The 23,771-nt window shown below is 44.5% G+C and overlaps 1 protein-coding gene across 1 annotated transcript in view; it reads left to right on the forward strand.

The window, feature by feature from the left end:
* LOC125014944 (zinc finger protein 469) overlaps positions 1-21,334 on the forward strand; it is a 60,189-nt gene extending 38,855 nt beyond the window's left edge. Inside the window, exon 3 of the mRNA XM_047596509.1 lies at positions 8,248-21,334. Within this exon, the coding sequence (XP_047452465.1) occupies positions 8,437-20,202 (11,766 nt within the window). The 5' untranslated portion in view covers positions 8,248-8,436 and the 3' untranslated portion in view covers positions 20,203-21,334. The remainder of the gene's footprint in view (positions 1-8,247) is intronic.
* Positions 21,335-23,771: the final 2,437 nt, after the last annotated feature.

Genomic DNA, 23,771 nt, shown 5'->3' on the forward strand with positions numbered 1-23,771 from the left:
CGGCCCAAGGTCATCATCCCCCCCTCTCCCTCCCCCCTCTCGGTATTTATGGATAGTTTTTGCAGCTGCAAATAAAAAGGGCCTCACTCACAAAGGTGGCCCATTGACAAAACACTTAGTTAAAATGCTTTGCAAGAATGTGAGGCACTCCAACTAGTCCATCATGTTCCCCTTCATTTTCTTTTAATTGTCAGGCCTTTTCCAAACCATTACTATAAAGTGGTTTTGCGCAGGATGCATACCACCTTGTCTCCCGCAGCACCAAACAAAACAAACACAGTAAAACGACAAAGTTAGAGTACAGCTGAAATTTCACAAAATGACACCTCAGCGGAGCTTCACTTGAATGTATGAATAAGGCTTTTGTTCTAGCGAGATTCATTGTTATTGTTTCCACTGAGCGCTGCTCTAAGTGCTGCTAAGCTGGTGAAGTGGACCAAAGTGCTACAACACCAAAATAGAAACAATCTTTTAATGGTGTTTTTTCGGGCAAGGCAGCTTTTGTGTTTGAGTGCCCATCAGTGGCACAGTTCTGCGGCAGTTTGACTGTGTTTTCTCTATTACTGAAACAGACAATGCGCTCTGTGCTATTGTGACACAGATTAAGGAGTGATGAAGTGGTCTGCTCAAATCTATGTCTCTGGCAGATCGTTTAGCTCCTCTGAGCCTTTGAAGGTCTGGCCCGTCCAAGAAAAGCCCCGAGAGCCGAGACACAACAGAAAGAAACATAGACACAAACAGAAACCAGCTCGCAGTCCCACCAGCTAATAAAACCCACAAAAAAAAAATACTGAAAAAATGAAAAGCATACTTCACCACCACTGAGATCCTGCTATTTTGTGACTGCATGTATTTTTGAATAGCATGTCATGCGTTGACACAGGCTACTTAGGAAAGCCTGAGTCGTAATTAGGTCATTTGGACATTTCCTTGGGATATTTAAAGAGAGGCAGGCAGAGTGAATTTGGAAAATGCTGGTACTGGCTCACGCACACTGTGACTGGAATTCCCTCTTTACCATTGGCCAGGGGACTACTGATTTTGGCATGGGTGCAAATTGGATAGAAGAATTAAAAAAAGGGAGAAAAAAGTATTACTCAGTGTTTGTTTATTTTTTTGTTTTGTTTTTTTTTCGGACCATTCATACAGAAATAGTCCTGGGGAAATAAAACTACTCGGGCTCACCCTGCAACCCTCGACACCGAATAACCTCCGCTCGCGATCTTATTCTTTGAGTTCACTGTGTTGCTTCTAGCATTAAGCTGTGACTGTCAATCATACCCGCTCCACTGACGTTCATCCTAAATCTTCTACAAATGTTTTTGTTTCCTCCCAGTACCAACCCCCACCTGCCTCTCAGTTCCTGTGGCCTTATGCCAAACTGAGGAGATGTGCTTTCATGTGGGTGTGGGCTGGAGACAAAAAGAAAGTGTAAAGAGAGACAGCAAGGGTGAATAAATAAAGTCAAGAGGCATGATGCTGCATCTGGCATTGTGGTTTGAAGTGGGGGAGCCTAGGAAGATGAAAGTTCTGCGATGATGGTTTTCAAGCCCTATTCTTTCATCTGTCCCACCCTGCTGGTTATTATTTTGAGCTCTCAGCATACATCACTTTTCACCTGCTTGTGAGCCTATAGGAAATGAATCACTTCCTTTTACAAGTCTGCTCTCGGCTTGATTTAAATATCTGTGTGCCAGTCTGTGACCACAGCGAGACACCATGAAATATGACTGAAGCACTTCTACTCTATAAAAACTCACTACTGAACTGTGAGCGTGTCATTTGTGCGATGTATACTGAAATTACACAAGAAAACACTTGCGTGCTTAAACGCAGCACAACCCCCCCGTTGCGGAGATGCACACATACAATTACACCCATCTGAATGTGCAAAGGTTCTCACGCATTCATGTAAGAAGCCTCCCCTACCAATTGCTCACAGCAGCTTAGACTAAAAGTTCAGTCACAAATAGTGCCTTTGTACATAAGGCGGTTCTCTAGACTCACAGGAAAAACTATATTTCGTGAAAATTAGCTTGTTTTATTTGGCAATGACGTGTGGCGCATTTACGTAGCACCACTTTCCCAAGCTTTAAGGGAAAACCCCTCTCACAGTCACGTGTTGGAACTCGACTGACTGTCGTCTTGTCTGTGGATGCATGCAAACAAACCTCCGCCTAAGTCTTACAAGCGAAAGTATTACCTGAAGGTGAAAGGTGATGAGTGTGGCCTGGAGGCACACTGGGGCCCAACATACTTTCTCCTGATGCTCTTTGGTGCATTTCTGCCACTCCCAATCTGCACATGTCACACTTCATCATAATTCGTCTCTAATGTCACTCCAGAGACAAAGAGAGCCTATCAACACATGCTCATGAGAAACACATCCAGAATATCACATGTAATTTAACAAAGCTAAACTTTGTATGAACTCATTCCACATTTGTTATTTGCTTATTTTTGCGGAGTTGCAGAATGAGTGCGTTCAAATGAACTCCGGTCAAAATATAGCAGCATGAGGATGCAGTTACCCGTGGCTGTGCCTGTCTGTGCACGCTTGGCTTAGGTGAGCTTGGTTATTGATTCATGGGAGGGAGGCTGACAGGTCAGTTAGAAAGGCTCAGTCCCTAGAGGCCATTGACACTTAAGTTGTAACTCTGTCTCTGCAGGCCCAGCCTCATCTCTGGACTTTCACCTATGTGGTGGCGGTAGCTTCAAACTCCTCTCACTGCTTTCGGCTTCCTCGAGTTAAGAGGATATGGGAAAACATGCAGTTCCTACATAAATAAAAGGCTTCCTCTGTGTGTGTAAAGAAGCATTGATTGGTGGGAGCCTGTTAAGTAATCCTCTGAGAAATTGAATGGTGAGAATGTGAAACAGATTAGTTTCCTTGTTATTGTTGTTGTTGTGTTTGCTGGTTCGGATCTTTTTAGCAATTTAAAGGACAGTTAAAACCGAAGATTTATGATTTCCTTGAGGCTGAAACAGTACGTGTTGATGTTGCCATGTTTCATCCTTCATTTTTTGTTTACCTGTGCGGGGGGATCCATCCACCACATCCAGTGACCTCCTCAAAAACTCTCCCTGTTTACCTTTTAACTGGAGTTTAGTTAGCTCAGGATGCCTCCTATTATATGGGACCTGTGCCCCTAACCTTATATGATATATTAGTTATTGGTAATCTTCTTAGTGTGCGTTACAACACTAAATGTTTTTCCATATCCTTTTATTAAAGAGCGCAACCTCAGACATCACTGCAATAATTATACTTGAGGTTACAGGAGAATGTTGTCAATGAATCCATTTCATCCCAAAGGTTCTTTTACATTTAATAAAACTTTAATGATTTTGAGAGGCAACCAAATACGTTTGCCCAGGCAGTAGAAAGGTCTAGCAAATATTGATTCACTAAAAAAGGAATGCACCAGGAATAACACCCAAAAAGAGGGATTTTGTCCATTAAGGATAAGGTTATCGCGGTTATGAGCAGGAGTCAGGAAATTCTGTCTAGCTTGCCTTTTAACTAATATCCTCTCCTACCCAGTCATGTTTTGCAGTTAATCACACTACACCTATTACTTTCACAGCCACACACAAGTAATATTCCGTAGACATGCAAAAATGCGGGTCAAAAAGAGGAAAAAATAACCGTTAAAAGCTCTAAAACAGAGAGAAAGAGCGATTCCATCATGTTTGTGGAATGTTGTGGTTTGCAATATGGAAACAGACCGAGTCCAGAATCCAGTGGTTAGAAAAAAAATAAATAGAAGAAAAAAAAAAAAACACTTGTCTGAGAAAGAGGAAAAACTTGGGAGGGGGTAAGGGGAGCCTCTGGAATTACACACCAAAAGCCCCCTAGACACGAACATACATGCATGCACACAGACACACACACACACACGCTCCTTCTATCTCCTCTGCTGAGCAGTTAACCACATTGGGTGAAGGGTGGGGTTAGGGGTGGCGGTGGTGGTCTCCTTTAGTACTGAGCTCACTGTTTCATTTGAAGTGCTCAGACGTTGGCATCACTCAAATGCTCCGAACACTTCTGGCAGAGAGTCATCAGCGTGGAAGAAGACAGATGACTCGTTAATTATCCTCTGTAAATCATAAATTGAGAAATTAAGCTTGTGAACTACTGACAAGCCACTGCTGTTCACACATCCAGGGCTTCTGTTTTAATAATAACTGTGTGGTGCGAGACTTGGCCGGGCTCCTCTTTGCATCACTGACATATCTCCCACCCCAGCCTGCCTTTAAACAGACATAAGCACAGAGATCTTAAAGGCAAATTGCTTGCATAATGGATGTTTCCAAAAATACAGAGGAGTAGGCAGGCACGCTGACCGAGGAATTGGCGGCGCGCCTCAGCACGGGCCCTGGGCCAGCCGTTCTCACTGTGCATTCCCTTCGCTGGACCAGTCCTGCTGGGAGAGGTGTGAGGAGAGCGGTCAGACAGCTTTTATTCTGCCACCTGATCCCCCACCCCCTGCATCCTCCTCATTACACAACCTACAGGGCTATGCAGCACATAGAGCAGTACCACCACCACCACCATCCACTTCTGACACTCAGCCCTATGCATGATTTTCCCACTCTCTAATAGCAATCCCTGCTACCGCACTAATGCCTCTCCTCTCCTTTCCGCCACCTCTGACCTCATCATCTCTCATCTTCATCTGTCTCCCCCTCCCCCCCCTCTCAGTGGTCCTCGGGTCTATTGTGTGATGATATTTCAGTGTGCAAGCATCTGGAAAAGATGAACAAGTTGGGAAATTCCTGGTAATGCCAGCTATTGATTTACCTTATTATAAAGAAATCTGTCGTTTGAAGAAGTGAATTGCTCGCTCTGCTGCTGCCCTTCACTTGGCTCTAATAATGTTCTGGGTCTCTGGGGAGTCTTTGTCTTTGGGATCCTACTGTTTTGTGTGGCACGTCGTGCAGATGTTAGATGGCTGCGCTGTTAAGATTAGCTAGTGATAGCTGCGGCCTGCTTTCGCCATTTCTTTCAACCAAGTTGGGGCGCTTCTCCTGTTACACACATCAACAGAACTGTTGAGTAGCTCCAAAGAAATAGATGCTGAGCCTGTAGTCTTTTAAGTTAACTACCTTTGAAAGATGCAGAGCCTAATGTGGGCTTTTGCTTCTTGGAAAATAGAAAATTGCAGAAGCAGGTACACAAGGCACAAATGTGATGAGTTGACAAAGCGTTTCTCTGTGCTACCAACATATGCTCCAGCCAACACTATATACATCCTTCACCAAAATGACAGGAAAAAGACTTTCAGGATATTGGGTTTTCATTCATGCACCTTTTAGTCATTATCCCTTCCCTCTTAAAAACCATTACAAACCCATGTGAAAGTAGTGAAAAAAAAATGTCCACTTTTGTTGTAGTTATGTACTCGCACACACAAAAACACACATGGGTCCTGCACCACAAATACACCAGTTCTTTAGCACTCAGCAGTCTCGTGCATCAGGGTGGTGTTGTGGTGGAGCCATATGGGGCGCCACTGCTTGAGAAACTTGGTGATTTGACAGGAAGCTTCGCAAACACACACACACACACACGGACACACACACAGCCTTAATTGACTTGTAAAACTCCTCTAAAACACACTTTTATGGAACAAATTTTAGACCAGTCACACAGGATTTGATATCAACTTGTGCCCAGCTTGCAATTCTGTCCCCACCGCGTTGACTTTATTCACAGTCCAACTGTAATTTATACTTTTCGAGATAAAACCGTATAAGCCATGCAAAAGAGACGCCACCAGATTGGCAGATTAATAGATGTAAAGTCTCTGAATGAAGTAATTCTGGTTTATGTGGACAAGAAGACTCATGGAATGGATGAAATACTGAGCTGCACAGGGGCCGAGGTGGAAGTGAACAAGGCATTTGTTAGAGTATAAATGATTCCCCGCTCTTTGTAAACTGACAGCTCAGCCGTTGGTGCTACTTCTGTAAGGTCCCTGTGATCCTCATACTGCTCTTTTTGTTGCTGGAGGCATTCATTCTCGGTCCCAAACCGCAACAGCCAGTCTGGGCAAATACATCTGGGGCTATGATGTATGATTGTGAGTGTTGACTCTACGGAGCTGGATCAAGCACTGCCTGGTGGAGAGGCTGGCAGGCCCATTCACTTCGGTTTCCCCCAACCGGTAGCAGAGACAGTTACAGACACTCTGGCTTTCAGATTCTGTGGAGCTGTAAAGGAGATGTGATTTTTCACAACCAGGCCTAAACCCAGCCAGGTCGCGGCTTCAAGCCTCATTCCCAACCTGTTAAATGCCACTGGGGGGTTTACCAGAGGCAGAATGTGTTGACCTACAGGTGAAAATGCAGGGTTTCATTCGTCAGATGGTATCATTCTGGACACCTTGGCTACTGATCAGTGGATGCAAACGGAACTGATGCAACGCTAGAGGCCATCCCATCTTATCTTCCATATTGCACTGAAGAAAAGTCTACCCTTTGAGACCTGTCAGAATGTGAGACCCCACCCACACTGTAGAGCAGCCTTTTTTACTATTAACAAGAAAGTGAAACATAAAAAGATGCCTTTGATACAGAAAATGTCTCGTTATGGTTGGATGGTATGGTTTGTTTATTTTGCCAGCATTCACAATGAATTCATTTGCCTGTCATCGTATTCCAGATTATCATCAGGTTATGCCAAACAGTCTTATCGGAGGCTCACTGCGTAGATGGTCGGATGAGATCTCTAACGAAAGGAATTTAAATGTGTTGCAGAAAAAAAAATAAGAGTTACTGCTCGTAAATATAAATCTAGGTGGCCAAACAGCCAAACATAATGAAGTGCTGATCACAAAATAACTGTGGGAGGTTTTAAAAACACAACTTTATGAGAGATTGATGGGGATGGACATATTTGGACATTTGGACATGTTTTTTTGTCTTTGTACATTTCACTAGTCTCCATCTGCTTCGAAAATTTAGTGCAGAGCTAACGCATCCCGCTGTAGGTGTGTTTGAGAGTCTTCTAATAGTTATAGCCTGAAGGAGAGGCCCCATGCAGAAGGGCTCACATGCCACACGTTTTATGCAGTAATACTGGGATTTCATAATGCAGTTTTTCCTCACAGGTTAGGAACCTGTCCTGTAAACCACAAGGGCGTCCCTAAAACTGTCAGGAGTGCATCCTGCTCAAGGACACTTCAGCATAGATGATGGAAGCCAAAACAGAAGCGTGCAGTTCCTCCTGCTGAAGTGGTGGCTTCTCCTGTCATAAGCCACTCCCGTCACTGGTGATAGCCAGGATATGCAGACGAGGAGGTGGGATAGGCGTTTGGTTACCAGGCTCAGAATTTACATTTTGGTGCTAACTCCAAGTTTCATCTGGTCTGACCTCAAAAGAAGCTTTAGCAGTGGAGGGCCAAAGTAAACTGGGACCTGAGAAGCAGTGTCTGGGATGCAAACGTCAGTGTGCCCACAGTTTTCACTGTCTAATGCCGGGCTGACTAATCCTCAATATTCCTCCATGATCTAAACCTGAAGCCCTCTGCAGCAATAGAACACTGTGGCATTGTGTCCCAGCTTTTCAAGGAGTCTGTGATTCATTTGCTGGCAATGCGTTTTGGATCCATGCACTATATTTTTCTCATCCTCCGAACTGTAGCGAGTTCCATCGTTTCAAGACTGAACTGGTTTCTTTGTGTGATTGTTTATTTTATGGATGTTGACTGTGATACACCAACCATTCACTGTTGTTAAGCAGGAATCTGACACACAGATGAAACTGTATTTACTTGTTTCTTTTTATTGTTGTCAGGAGTAAGGAATTTAAGGGATAGTGGTGTCTCCAGGACGAGTGTGAGCTGAACTGAGTTTGGCAGTATTTTGAATTTCTCCATTGATCGCACCGAGTGTTGTCTTTGTGTGTGTGTGTGTGTGTGCGTGTGTGTGTGCGAGTGTGCGTGTGTGTTGACAGCACTGCTATGTGGTGCTGCAATAGTGCTCTCTGCTGGCAGATGAAGGGAACATTGTAATTTAACTCAGCCTTTGACATGAAAGAGGGTGTTTGAATTGTTTATTTAAATTCTCTTCCACTTTTCTATTTTCTGTTCTATGCCTGGATTTAAAGAAAATATCAATAATTTCTTAGTTTCCGAGCCGCACAATTTATCCTTTCATAATTTCTTAATTAATCTTAAAAAAATAAAATAAAAATAGACAGTAAAAGCTCATCTAATCTCCCCTGTCCTCTTTTCCTTCCAGGTCTTCTTTGCTCCGGTGCCACATCTGCAGTTCACAATGAGGGTGAAGAGATGAGCCTACAGCGAGCAGCCCTGTCCCTGCAGTTCCTGCCACTGGACTTTTACTGATTCCTACAATCCAGATGACGATGTCCCTGTTTCCCAGATAGCACTTCTGCGGATCAGGCCTTCACAGCACGCATTGTGCACCATGGCAGGAGAGACTCAGCGAATGCATGCAGTCAAAGAGCTGGACGCTGAGTCCAAACTGCAGGATGAGGGGACGGCCCTGGAACAACAGAGTGACACATCCACAAAGGAGTCTTCGGAGCACTTTTCAAGCACAGGCACTGAGACCAGAGCCAGCAGCAGAGGGGCCAGAGTTGAAAAACTAGAGAAGAAAAGGGACTGTCCTCAGCAGCGTGAGGCTGTCATACGGCCGCAGCAGGCAGGGAAGATTGACTTCAGATCACTGCAGAACAGATCGAAATTTGCCACTGAAAGGACTTGGTCGAGTGGCAAAGGCAGTCCCCAGTCCCCGAGTGGAAAGGGCCGCAGCCGAGAGAAGGGGAAGCGGTCAGGAAAGACAGAGCGCAGCAACCCGCAGCAGCTGTACAGACTAAGCATTACAAATCCGCGCACCGTTGGTATTGCCTACCCACAGCAAAAGGTTTTGCCACCCAAGAAGTTGGAAACCAGTCGTGGCCCAGTCTCGGGCAGCTACAGATTCCACGTTCCTAGTATACCAGAGAGAGAGGCCGAACTCCAGCAAGAAGAGCTCAACTTCAGCCGCTGTTTCCAGGAGACCTCCTCTAACCTTACCTCCCCAAGCTATACCTCACAGGCACTGGGTTCCTCAAGTGGAACATCAACGCACCCACATCCACCCCTGTCACAGCAGCAGCCGACATCGATGGAGAACAACTGTGTACAGCCTGGGAGCCAGCTGATTCTGGCTGACTTTCAGCTGAGCGCATCTAATACATGGCCGTCTCCTGAAAGGACTTTTAACGGTGCTAACTTTGGGGTTTCGTCACAAAAATCCACTGCCCTCTCAGAAGGCAATAAGGCGAGCGCCTTTGCACCTGGTCCATTCCATTATGGATATCATTTAATGGAAGAATCAGCCTCGGACTCTTTTCCCTGTGAACAGAACCCTCAATCCCAAGACTTTACAAACTCCTCTTTAGGTTCTGCTCATGTAACTCATAGCTCTTTTTCCTTTACAACCGGAGAAGGACAAAACATTGCTCAGAACAGCACTCAGTTCGGTAATGAACAACAGCAAGAGGATCGAAACTCTTATCCTCACCCCCCACCGTCACAGTTTATTCAAGGGGTGGCATCATCCATCCAGTGTCCTAGGAATCTTAGCGAGGACTCAGCCAGCAGTGACAGCTCTGGCTCCAGCTCACAGCAGTCAGAACAAGGGAAGACTGCCGTGCCTGAGAGCACAGAGACTATTGGACAGGCAGACAGCAGGGATGTATCCATCACCTCGGGGAATAAGAGAAACTGTCACCTCAGAGACACAGCTGCCAACCAAAGAACTCTGATTCAAGGAAGTGTGCATGCAAGAAATATTTCACAAGGTCCGGGCTCCCCAATGCACTTTCCCAACAAAACATTTAACAACCCTCCAGTCAGTAACATTCGCACAGGTCCAATGCCCTTTGATAAAAATATCAACAATAAGATTCTGAACAGGTTACCGCCACACTCATGGGAGGGGACTAATAAAACATATTCACCAGCTGATCAAAATACAATTCAGTTTACTGACATGAATGATAAGTTTACGTTTCAAAACCAACCAGCACTTGACCAGAGGCCAAATTCATCTAAGAATAGCAGATTGTCCTGGCAGATACGCCCAACTACTGCCGTGCCAAACCACAACAGAACTGAGCTAACCAGGCAAATAAGTAATCAAAAGCTGGCTTACATAGTCTCCCCCTCTGACTGGCAGGATGATAGTAAATCACCTAAACATAGCTCCTTGAAAACCCCCGGCTCATTTTCTAACCAAAGACAGGAGACAGTAAAGCACAACAGTAATACAGTCTCAACATTTAAAGTAGAGATGAGCCATGCACAGGTGTGTGAGTCCAAAAACAAGACGGTATTCTTTGGACTTAACCAGTCTCTTCCAACAGCGCCATCAAGAAACTATAGCTATCCACCGTTACAGGTCCCACCTATGGGACTTATGATGGTGTCACCTTATGAATCCCCTTTGCCCTCCCCAGTTCACAACCCTGCATCTAGTAGCACCTGTTCTTCAGTCTCGCCTGCATCCACCAGCCCTGTTAATATCAGTTCGGAGGATAGTCAGATGTCAAAGTCGGCCCCGCCTCACTCGTTCTATCACCAGTCCCAGGGCAAGACGCCGTTACCCTCGGATCACCTGAACACTCACCCGCACCAGTTTCATTCTGATGCATCTCGAAACCTTCCCTACGCACCAGAGAGAGCCAAAGATGACATTATGGGCTACCTGCAAAACAGCTCACATCCAAAGACAACTATGGATGGAAACAAAGGCTTCGTGGACAGTTTATGGGTGGAGCACCACCAGCCTCCACCACCGTACGCTGCACATCAGCTGTTAGCCTCCTCGTTAGCCACCGCAAATCTGGACCAGTTAGATGTTCTCCTCACATGCAAACAGTGTGATCAGAATTTCATCAACGTGGCTTCGTTTTTATGCCACAAGCAATACTGTGCTCAACATGCATTTGCACAAACTGACCCCAAAGACATATCAAAGATGGAGGACAACAGGAAGTTCCATGCGGAACCGACCAAAGCAGTGTCAACTGTGTCAAATGTTTCCATGCCGAGGTGTCCATCTGACCTTCACCTGTCTTTGTTGGGCCTTAATAAAAATGGAGAACTGATGCCTGACAGTGAAACGAAAGACAATAAAGACGATCCAATGAAACTCAACTTGTTCTCCGGTCCTGGTAACCTCCCTGTCTCTCTGCCTGAGGAAATGGAAATGGAAGATGCCAAATTGGACAGCCTAATCACAGAAGCTTTGAATGGACTGGGATATCAGTCAGACAATGCAGAGATAGACAGCAGCTTTATTGATGCATTTGTCGACGATGACCTCACCACTGTCAAAACATCGTCCAACAAACAATGTCTGAAAACCAAAGAATCCCTGGTCTTTGAGAGCAAAAATAAACAAGCGGCTGATGACAGGACTTTCACACAGGGCAAGTATTTTTATGACTCTGATGTTGAGAGCCCTGAGAAAATGTCTCTGAATTTGGAACAAGATGAGAAAATTAAGATAAAAAAAGAAGTCTCTCATAAAAATTCAAGAATTGCCGCAAGGGAGAAGACATGGGAACAAGACAGCAAAGCGAAAGAGGCGAAGAAGCAGTGCAAGGGCGAGGAGGAAAACACAAGCCCACAAAGGCTTCTCTTATCCAGCAAGTTTTCTGAGCGTTGCGGTGTTAAAAGCTTTCAGGACAACTCTTCACTTCGGGGGTCAGCGCCCTCGCAGTCCTCCACATCTCCGACCTCGAGAACGGCAGTGAAAGAGAGCAAAAGGAAAAGTACTGGTGGCGGCACCTGGAGCAAAGAACTTATTCACAAAATAGTTCAACAGAAAAATAAGCTCCACAAGCTTCATGTTAAAGGTACCAAAAACCTCCAGTTCTCCTTGGTGATGGAGAGACTGACTCCCACCGTGCAGAACCCCGCCTTTGGAGAGTACGACTATGTCTCAGACTCAGATGATGATTGTGAGCCTGTAAAGATAGCAAGCCAGGGACGACTGAACCAGAGTAGTCGGTGTAAATACACCTACACCAAAGAGTGCAAATGGCGAGCGAGGAGCGAGAGGGACCAGGCAGCGTGGAGACACGAGTCAAAGGAGTGTTTTGAGATGAAAAAAAGTGAAGAAGTTTCTCTATCGCCCGAGAAACACAGCTCTCACCAGAGACTCAGGAGGAGGGGTAGCAGGTCATCCACAAGCAGTGAACTCAGCACATCTGTGAGTGTTTCAAGTGATAGCATCAACAGCCCCAAAAGCACTGACCGCACTGACTCAGACTGTGAGAAGAAGACAGAGAAAAAGAAAGAGTCTTCGGATCAGAAAACACGTGAAAGGTCCCCACCGCAGAAGTTGTTTAAGGAGTCCAGCACACTAGCACTGACATTCACTAAATCTGTCAAGAAGTACAATGCTGACAGAAGCGTTCATTCTGATAACAAAGAGAGCACCGAGGATCCAAAGAAATATTCAAATCCAGAGGATGCCGATCCAGCGCCATCTTCCCAAAAAACGAAAGACACAATGAAAAACTCTGAAAAAAGCAGGAGCTCTCATGCAAAATCACAAGAGAAACTCGCGTCTCACAGAAAGGAAACAAACACAACAGTCAGCTCAGACAGAAACACCCTACAGAGAGCAGACAATCTATCCCACAAAGAGGAGCCAACACAGTGTAGCAGTGCAGATAACAAAACACTACAGTTTGATTCACACTCCCCCACCATCGCCAAAGAAACTGACTTCAATATTGACAGAATCACAAAGGGCAAAAGAAGAGAGGGGCCTCAGGCCGCGCAGCCAGAGCTATCAGACAGCACCACATTTGGAAAACAGAGTGACAGCGTGTGCATGGCGAAAGAGGCTATTACTTTAGTCAGTGACCTAGACACACACAAGCCTGCGTCTCTGTGCACCTCTCTGATGGATGAGGTGTGCCTATCTGCAAGTGAAAGCCAAAGCCCGCTCATACAAAAAGACACGCTCCACCTCATGCCCTACCCTCTGGATCAGGAGCCAGGGCTCATGAAATCCCCTCTTACATTTGACACCTCATCAATGTTTGGGGACCTCACAGGATTTGACAGTGGCATTTATTCAGAGATGCCGATTCAGAAAGAGGGTTTCCATTCAATAGAGAACACGGCTGATAAAAAAGAGGAGTTTGTGTCATCTTTCTCCCCTTTTCTGGAACAAAGGGACTGGAATCTCATAGTTAGTCCTGTGCTACCCGATGAGATATCTCAGTACAAAGGCAACTCTGAGAAATCAGATGAAAAGAAGCCAGATTATAATCATGTTCCTTTGTCTCTGCCAGAAAAAATAATTGACTACAGTGCAAATCTCAACAGCTGTGCATCGGAGGATGAGCTAGAGATAAAGAGAATAGTGAATGAGCTTGAAAACCAGCTGCAGACAACTAAGCTGGAAAGCCCACCCTTACTAGTTCAGGATGTGACCAAGCAGCTGCAAATGAGCAAGTTTTCACCTTTACGGCTGGGTGATGAGTCAGAGAGTGCAAGCGCCGGTTTGAATATGAAATGTCCTGCGCAAACAATAGATGTAAGAGTTTCAAATGTGCCTTTCACAGAACCAGGACTCCCATGGCCAAGTGCGTTCCAGTTTGAGCTAATGGAAGAACACCACGGCCCCGACTCTCCAATTCACTGTGAACCAGGGGCACTTGGTTTTTGCGAGAAAGAGGGTCACGCAGCAAACCTTATCCCCACCGCTTCAGTGGTCGATCGCCCGCAGCTCCTCAGCGACCAAAAATCAGAGGAGAGAAGTGGTGAAAAAGAGACTCCTGCAGAGACAAAGGAGGACATTTTAGAACAGAAGAGATATACAGAAAATCTCATGAAAAGCCTGGAGGTGATTTCCGACTCTATATTCAAAAAAGAGCCCATTATATCAGTACGCACGCAGCCGAATGTCAACTCTCTCACAAATCAGCAACATCAAGAAACTGAATGTCAGGCAACTGATGCGTCTGAGAGAGAAGATCGCACTGAAAAGGAAGCAATTACCGGAAAGGAGAATATATTATCACCTGCAAATATCAATGAGCGGAAGGATGAAATTGAATTCATTCTGAATGAGTCACAGCCCTCTCTCTCCGACAAAGCTGACCCCACAATCAGTGAAAACCCGGCAAATTTGTCACAGCCAAGCGAGCCCACAGAAAACAAGGATTACATGACAGAGACGAAAGACACATCAGAGGAGAGCATCACAGCGAATAGTAATCCTCGCTGCTCTAGTGTGGTGACACGGGAGTCCTGCGGGAACAGTGGTGTGGAAGACATTGTGAAGCAGTTTAAAAACAATAGTGACAGCCAAGAATATTCAACTACAGACGGCTCCGAGGAAGCGGAGGCAGTGAAGGGAATCCCTGGTCAGTCTGATGGTCATCTGTCATCACCAGATCCTGCTGACAACAATCTGGACATTGGTGAGAAAGGAACAGATGTGGCGAAAGCACCTCTGGAACAACACACCGTTGATAATCACGAATCACATGTCAGTGAACTGAAAGTGGAATCCTCCGACGCTGCAGCTAAGGGGATAATTATTGATACATCAAAACCAGATCATTTGATTGGACTTTCTTCCTCTAAAAATGCCAGCCCTAGGGAAGCGTACACTGAAGTGGACATGTCAGTGGAGATAGTCACCACAGATAAACCCTGCAGTCCAATACTGGTGGAAACTAACGCAGAGAGTGCTGGCTGCTGTTCGCCCTTTCATGACACCCAGAGCAATCTGTTGATCCTCACACAGACTGATGGCATCATTAAGAGCGAATCCTGCAAGATTACTCCTTTTAATGAGTCATTAAAAACTGAAACCGCTCTTGTCTTTGAGCCAATTCAGAAACAGGAGGAGATTTTAAACGTTCAGGACATCAAAGAACACCTTCCTGTTGATTTCATGGCAAGTCAACAGAACTCACCATGCAGAGAAGAAGTGGAAGAAAGTCACTGCATCTTTTTAGATGCTGCTCCGCCAGTTAGTCCTCTTCTATCAGCCTGTCGTCCAAGACCCATTCAGGAATCAGACCCAGAGGACGATTCATGCAAGTCAAGCAATCAATACAATAATAACTCTACAGATCAAGGCTCAGTTCAAAATGAAAAATCCCCTATCGATGGACGTGGCAACCAAAATGTCAAAGAGGCTTTGAACAGTGATGAATTAAACACCACAGCAGAGGTGGAGTATACTTTGATAAGCCCTCCTCACCTGGACTTGGGAATTATAGAATGTAAAATCCCCAGCTCAGAAACCACCATCTCCTCTCCACTTCCAGTGACCAACACATCAGAGCCTCCAGAAGTGTCAGATGGCCTTGAAAAAAGACATCTGATGTACGATTTCAAGCTCAGCCCGCTCAACTACAACAGCATCTCAGATGATCCTCCACAACTTAATCAATATGACTACATACCAATATCACCTGCCAGCAAACCTGAGGAGAATCTAGACGTCAAGCAGAGAACCGGGGACGACTGTGAATCATGTGACCTGAGCGTTAACCCTGCACTGATTTTTAACAGAACTGAAACAAACACAGCAGTATCCCTGAGCTCGGATACTTCAGCTAAGCTGCAGTCATCAGATGAACCGCTGGTCCTCCAGCCAAGTATGAACTTCACATGTTTTTCCCTGGGTCTCCCAGCTGAAAGCAAAAGAACAGATTCCTCCCCTGCTAATGTAAAAACAAAGTTGGAAGCTTTCCGTGATCCGGTGCAACCTGTTGAGCACTTGCACATACGCGCTGACCTCTTGAGCAATGCAGTAACAGAGAATTTAGACTCTCACGGGGCTTCAATTGAGGACAGAACACTTCTTAAAAAAGACTTTTCAGATGGTCCGCCCACTCCTAAGCCACTCATCATCTGTGAAACTGAAAAAATGCCTCTTCCAACAGTCCCATCAGAGAAGCAACCAACAACAGAGACTGGCCAGTGTTCAACAATGCAGCAAGTACACAAAGAAACAACACAAAAGAAGACACAGAACAACGCTCAACAAGGCAAAGTGCTCTGTGAAATCTGCTTCATGTGTTTCAGGACCGTGCCAGGGTTAAAGAGGCATAAGGCCATGAAACATTTGGTCAGAGCAGAAAAATCCATCGCCCAGCAGAACACAACATCAAGCCATCAAGGGACTATGCTTATTTATGAGGCATCCCAAACTACAGAGAAAAAACGTAAAGATGATTCACAGGCCTGTTACTCAACAAAAATAGATGGGCTCCCTGAGATAACAAGCACTCTCCTATCTAAAGCAGCAGAGACTGAGTCAGTCCTGGAGGAAATTTCAACTGAGACAAGTGCAGTGGCAGCAGATGAAATGGGCCATCAAAACGCTTTGCAGCCAGCAAAAGCAAAGAAGAACAACAAAGCCAGAAAGAACAAGAACAGTGAAGTAAACATAAAGCCTGACCCTTTCTCTGATGAGCTTCTGAACATATTAAAAACAGACATACTTCAAGCTATAACCCCTGAATTCAAAAGCAGCGCAACACAAGAGCGCAGCAAATCTCCTGAGGACCAGGTGAAAATAAATGACAGAACTGTCCCTGGAACAGAGGAATTCCCTCACGATGTTATTTCAGATCCCTCCTTTGACAGTGCATCCCGACCTCCAGCAAAAGAGACAAATGTACTTCGTGAGACCGTGGAGCTAAATCAACTCGCTGACATGGAGGAGATTAAATGTACAAGTATGACAAAGATGGCAAATCTGGAAGTGTGTGCTGATGATAATAATGTGGAAGGTGCTATATCTGTAGACAAGGAGATTATCAGGGAGTGTGATGAGTCCAGAACAAGTCTGTGCGATTTGGAAGACGCGTGCGAACAGAAAGAATCAGAAGAGAGTCTTGCCGAGGAGATCCTTAGAAAAGTGGCAGTTGATATAAAGTGTGAGAATAACAGTGGCCCTTCAGATGAAGTAGATCCACTCTCCTGTTTGAATTCCTCCCCTCTCAGTCCTCACAGTATCAGTCCCGACCTGAAGGCCTTGCTCGACGATGACACCACATTCTCACAGCTGTTTCCCAGAGATGAGGAGGCGAAGAGGAAGAAGTGCCAGAGGGTGTACAGCAAAAGAAATAAAAGGCAGAAGCTATCACCCCACTCCAATGTGACTCTGGACTACCTTCCTCCTGAAACTTTCATGCCGACTAAAGACCAGTATATGGGAAGCCAATCAGATCAGCCATTCACCGACAATCAAGCTAACCACTGTGAATATGAGACAATCTCCCTCGATGATGCCATCATGCTGAACATGTGCCACAACAGCACATTGAAGGCTGACGCTAATCCCCCGTCAGATGTTAAACAAAGTTCAGTTCAGGAGGCTGGTCATGAGGACATTAAAGAGCTTGACAACAACCCCTTAAATCCACTTGAGAGCACTGTTGATAAATCATCAATTGAATGGAGTGGCTCCAGTGACTTCAGTGGCTTTAATGCCGGCTCAACAGTGACCTCTGACCCCAATAATTGTAAATCAAAAGTGCCGACCACACCTTGTCCTCTGCCTCTACCGGCTGCCCCTTACACTCTCGAGCCATGCGTCCAATCCTTCCACAGCATTGACATCCAAAACATCAACACCACATTTCAGCTCCCTGAGATTCAGTTCTTTGACTCAAATAAAGATATCTCAGTAGCTCCTCCCATCGCGACCGCCGACATGGAGAATAGAGACGATGAAAAGTCAAAGAAAGTAGCAGAGCGCCGTGGCAGGAAACGACAAGATGGAGGAATGAAGGTCAAAGATAAGCAGTACAAGTGCAAAGTGTGTTTCACTTGGTTCCTCACCCTAGGAGAGCTGAACTTTCACAAGCTCTCTCACAACCCCTCTCCACCTCCAACCTGCTACATGTGTGTGCAACGCAAATTCAGCTCCCGGGAACAACTAAGAGACCATCTGAGGGAGAAACACGCCAAGAACAAGACCGGTATCTGGACCTGTGGAATGTGTTTGAAGGAGATATCAGATGTGTGGATGTACAATGAACACTTGCGTGAGCATGCCACTCAGTTTGCTAGGAGAGGTCAAACGCAAGGCTCTATGTTAGGAATTCCTGGCTGCTTTATGCAAGAGACAGCAGTGAAGAACTTTATCTCTTCAATCATGCAGCATCGCCCCAGCAAAGCCAACAGGGACTCCAGCAGAGCCACTAAAGAACAGGGAAAAGCTGTTGCACTAGACAGCAATGTGGGAGATGTGAACACTGCGGAGGGAGCTGAGCCAAAACTTCTCAAAACAAAAAGCAGCAGTGGAGCAGGTGGGAAGCAGAGCACATTAACCCCACTTGAGGTCCTGCACAAAACAGAGGCGCCTAAAAGTGTGGAGATGCATCCCAACTGCAAAGATCCATCACGAGACTGCCACCACTGTGGGAAGCAATTCCCTAAGCCATTCAAACTCCAGAGACATTTAGTTGTTCACAACTTGGAACGGATCTTTCTGTGTCACAAATGCCCCGTCTCTTACCAGGAGGCCCAGGAGCTTAAAGACCATCTGAAGAGAGCTCACGAGGAGGTGGAGGAGCTGGATTCAAAACACACCACCCTTTACACATGCGAGCTCTGCGCTGACGTCATGCACGTGATTAAAAAGTCCTTCATCTGTAGCACCTGTAACTACACCTTCTCCAAGAAAGAGCAGTTTGACCGTCACATGGAAAAGCACCTGTCAGGGGGGAATAAAATCTTCAAATTCCGGGGCGTTCTTAGACCTGTCAGAGTATCGGCGTCCAAAGACGATGACTGTGATTTGCCTGCGAGCAAGAAGAGGAGAATACTCTCTGACAGTCTGCAAGAAAATAGCTCAGATAGCGGTATTGCTAGTGTAAGCTCGCTGCACTTAAATCAAAACTCCGACGTGCATCCTTCAAAGCCTTGCGTGTCCACGGCAGACGACGCCACGCAAACCATCACAAAAGATTATCACAGCGACACAAACAACACAAGTGTGAAGACTGAGGACATCGTCGAGGACTACTCTGAGCTACTTGTGGAGCTGGAAAAATGCATTCACATGGGCTCGGACTCTGCTGCACCCAAGGAAGAGGACGTTGACCTGACTTCCTCACCGAATCTTGACAAAGAGGGTAATGGAAAATCAATTACTGAGCCATGTGACGTGAAAGAGGAGAATGAGTCAGTCTGCATTAGAGCAGAGACAACTTCATGGTCAGCATCTAAAGAGAGTAGTAGTGCGGGGGAGGAGGTGGATAAAGTTAAGGAAAGCTGCGCTCAAGGTGACACTACTGAAATGCAAGGAAAAACAGATTTACTCCCACCTAGTGAGAACTGTTATGTCAGAGAAAATCTAATCATTTTAAAGACACCTGAGTCTGAAAAGCATGAATTAGGCATTGATGACCAACACAGGGACAGCGAGGAGTGGCATCACACGTCCAAAGCCTCTAGTAATGACAGCAAACAGCAGATGTTACCTCACGCTGAGGAGGAAAGTAGCAATCAGATGAAAGTTGCCCCAGCCAAAACGACTGACAACACTAAAAACGGCACTACAGCACCTGTCCTCAATTCCAAGCTTTCCCTCAACGCTGCAGTGTCAAACGAGGACAAGGAATCTCCGAGACCACAGAAGAAGAGGAAGGATGTGAAATCCCCTCACAACCTGCAAAGGGTTTCCTCTTCGGTCACGCAGGAGAACTTTGGCGTTGACTCCAGGGCCAAAAAGAAATTTCGCCCCAGCAAATGCGCAAATCCCTCGCTGCAAAGAAAGGCAGACGGACCCAACGAGTACCCCGTGCTGTCCTCGGTGCGGGACGACGTTGTGAGCAACAAAATCGTCTCCAGGTGCAAGACTTTAAACTCCAGTTTGCAGGCAAAAAGAAGTTTGCTGGATAGCTGTACGCAAAAGAAAGCTGAGATTGTTGCACCTCAGAACGGGGATTTTAAAGCCAAAAAGGGACCCCTGGGGAGATCGTTGCATTCTTCCATATCTAAAGTGTCCCCAGTTCCTATGAACAATACTTTAAACAAATCCAGGCCAAAGATGGGGGTTCGGTCTATGGAGAGCCATTCCTATCGGACAGCAGAGTCACAGAACAACCTCCTAAGCCAGCTGTTTGGCCAAAAACTCACTAGCTTTAAGATTCCTTTGAGGAAGGACACGTCAGAATCTATTAACTGAGGGGGGGATGAGAGGGATCTGTGAATAAGAGACTGTAAATTTTCACAGTTATAAATGTTTAAGACAATTCATTATGGTGAATGAGATTGCACAGCTCTTTTCTGTGAAATGCTATCTTTAAATACTTACATAGTCACTTTATGTCTTCTTTGTACATGTGTTTTTATTACACAAATGTGAGGACGAATGGCAGATATGAGTTTTGGGTCAAAAATGAATATGCTAGTTGGGAAATTCATTGATTTTTTTTTTTTTTTTTAACTTAGAGATTATATTTCATTTACCTAAACGGGGGAGAGAAAAAAAAGAATACTTGAAAATACAAAACAATAATTTTCTTCTAAGAAATGCATGTTAATTTTGCATTCATGACAGAATTCTTTTCAGTTTAAGTCTTACTACAAAAAGGACCAAATTATGTCGTAACTGACTCGGACTATTGTCTGTGCACCTTTCATACATGCTTCCAACATATTCATTTTTGTATTATTTTTTGATTTTTTTTTTTTAATTTTACTGTACTGCATTGACATTCATCATATTAGCCTTTTGTATAAACAATTACCTGGTGCTACATTGTGTTTAATGTAATGTGAATGCCAATGTCCTCGCAAGGGAACATGAGATCTGTAGCAATTACAGTACATACATCCAACTGTTTTTACTGGTTCTCTCTTGTTTATTAAAGATACTGTGTAACACATCCAAGCAATTCATATGTAGGCTGATAGAACACAAAATTAGGAAAGCTTCCATTGTATAAACTCAGGTGCATACAAGGACATGACAGTCCCAAGACCTGTATTTGGAGTTCTTCCCATGCACTGATAATACCACACACAAATTAAAAACTCAATCATCTGTGTTTGTAACTCCAAATGTTTAATTATGAATAGTATTTACTAGAACAACAAAGGTGCTTTATCTTGTTTATACTGTATGTATCGTATATTGTATAATATTGTAGGTAGACTAATGTTTGCTGTATTGCTTCATGTCAAAGTTTTATTTTAATAATGTGCAAAATGAATCAGATTAAGCAGAAAGGAACATACAGTTGCAAAGTTGCAAGTTGTAAAGTGGTTCACTAAGTGCCTCTTTTATAGTTGGTTATTAAAGATCGGTATTGGTCTCTCCTTGCTCTTTTCTTCCTTTGTTCATGACACGTTTTGCAAATGTTCCTGCTTCCATCCCCGCGGACTGCAGCTGTCACCACATGCATCAAAGCAGTGGAAGCTGCTTGTGCCTGGAGGCGAAAACAGGTGCACACACAACAAAAGTCTGACTTCATTTTTTTTTTTTTTTTTTTGTGTTTTCATATCAGCACTTGAATGAGCTCACTCATCATCTGAAAGATGAGCATCAAGGTGTCTTTACTACAGGGAGACATTCAACAGAAGACAGGTACATTTATCCAACCACATGTTCCACAAGCGCTGTCGGGCCCCGGCGGCGAAGAGCCCTCTCTCTCTCTTTTCATGCTTTCGTCATGTAGCTCTCACACCACATGTAAAATGGCTTCTGTTCCTACATGAACATTGTTCATCATCACATAGGAATAAAAAGCCATACTACACGGTGGCGTATATGTGGAAGCGAGGGAAATACAAAGAGGTTCTCACGTCGTCCACCGTGAAACTGTTTCATCTGAGAAACGGAGCAGTAGAAAGGAGGTTATTTTTTTTAGTTGCCAAGGACGGAAGCATTCAGCCGTTACAAATTATATAAAAGGTGGAATTTTATCTGTGTAGTTAAGTGCAGACTGACTGGAATATGGAGATATGATTGTGCCGGTGGTTTAAGCAATTGAACAGCTGGATATAAGGTCAGTTATTCTTTTGTAAAGGCACAAAAGGATACGTTACAAGGTCATATTCACTTAAGCAATTTTTAATAAGGGTTTGAGGAACGCACTGGTGTTTTCTGTAAACACAGAAATCAGTTCCTGTGTTGGTTCAGGAGATGTGTGAAGGAAACAGAGCCACGGTGTTGCTGAAATAATTTCTCTAATTGATTTAGAGGGAATACTGGCTTGGCAGCGTGCACAAACACCATATTTTTGGACTCACTGATGACAACCGAAAATAAAGCGAGCAATAGCCCAGCTACAGACCTCAATCCCTGCCTGCTCCTCTACTCTGCTCCTTGATCTATGAAAGTTTCTCCTCCAGCATAGGCTTAGAATTCGTGTTATATTTTGACCCTTGTTACTGTACAGTAAAAGTCATGAGCAGCACATTATATATAGAAGTTCACCCTCAGTCTCCCGCACAGAGCTGCCAAGATGAATTTTAATCGATAATTCTTAGAGAAATCTAGTTGTGCGTTTATTAAGGCTGGATGAAGCCCTTAGAAACAAGTGTGGTATTGATTTTCAGAAACCTGTTGGACATTTAAATACCAGCAGAGGTGATCTCATGGTCAGACTGTACCCTATTTTTGACTTAATGATTTTTTACAAGCTGAATCAATCAATTCAGAATGTCCTCAGTTCAAATTTATCGGTGATTGGATGTTGGATGGTGATTATATTGTGGCAGTTTCTTTATTATTTACATTTAGCACAGGAGGCAATAGGTCTTCCGTTTTAAGAAGACATGTTTTATTAAAATAAACACAAAGCTGATGTGCAGTTGTGGTAGCGTTCTTACTCTCTAATTAGATACACACCCTACTGTCAGACATCTACTCATTAGAGTTCAGTCTTTTTTAATCTTTATCAAAAGCTGACACCTGACTCCTTTGTTGTCTGCCTGTAAGAGATTAACTAGGAGTAGGGAAATCTGATAGTGTTTTAATTACAAATTATACGTTACAGCTAATTTCTTTCTTCAAAAAAAAAGGCATACAGCTGAAATATGGCTGACACCTGACACACTATTTGAAATCTCTCGATTCGTTCAGAAATTAATTTCAAAGAGATTAATTCAAGTACATATATAATAGAATATGGTAGAATTCATCAGATAAACCAGATTAAAGGAAAAATGTGTGAGGACCAACTGTTGATGATATGTTGAAGGAAACTCGGGCTCATATTAGATTATGCATGTACCGTACGTGAATAATGAAGAGTCCAGTAATATCCAAATGATTGCTTAATGTTGCCAGAGTTTCTGGGGTGAGTGTTACTAAATTAAATCTAGCTGCTGATTCAGTTACACGGAGGATGCGGGCTTCATTCTCCAAGCTGGCTTTGGATTCATCACGCTGCAGGAATCTTGGCCAGGGGCTGCATGATTGATGACATCAGTGACGTCTGAGGCATCAAGACGTGCAACTCAAAATGCCAGTGATTAACATGTCAAAGTGAACGATTATAGCAAGTCTGACATGAAAAGTTTGCTATTTCCCCGTGTTTTAGTTTCGGATGTTTTCCCCTGATTTATTGGGAAATACGTTTCTGATGAGTGGTCCTCAAACGCACCTGGTGTTTACCTGAGCCTCGTGGTGTGTTTGGTGTCTCTCCACATCAGTGAATCTCCTTTCGGGCCATCAGTCAGGAGCTGTGGTTGATTAAGACAAAATTAAAGTAGAGACCTCAGTATATTTTGTCACGCTTTAGCCCA

The sequence above is a fragment of the Mugil cephalus genome, chromosome 10 (genome assembly GCF_022458985.1).
Source record: "Mugil cephalus isolate CIBA_MC_2020 chromosome 10, CIBA_Mcephalus_1.1, whole genome shotgun sequence".
NCBI lineage: Eukaryota > Metazoa > Chordata > Actinopteri > Mugiliformes > Mugilidae > Mugil > Mugil cephalus.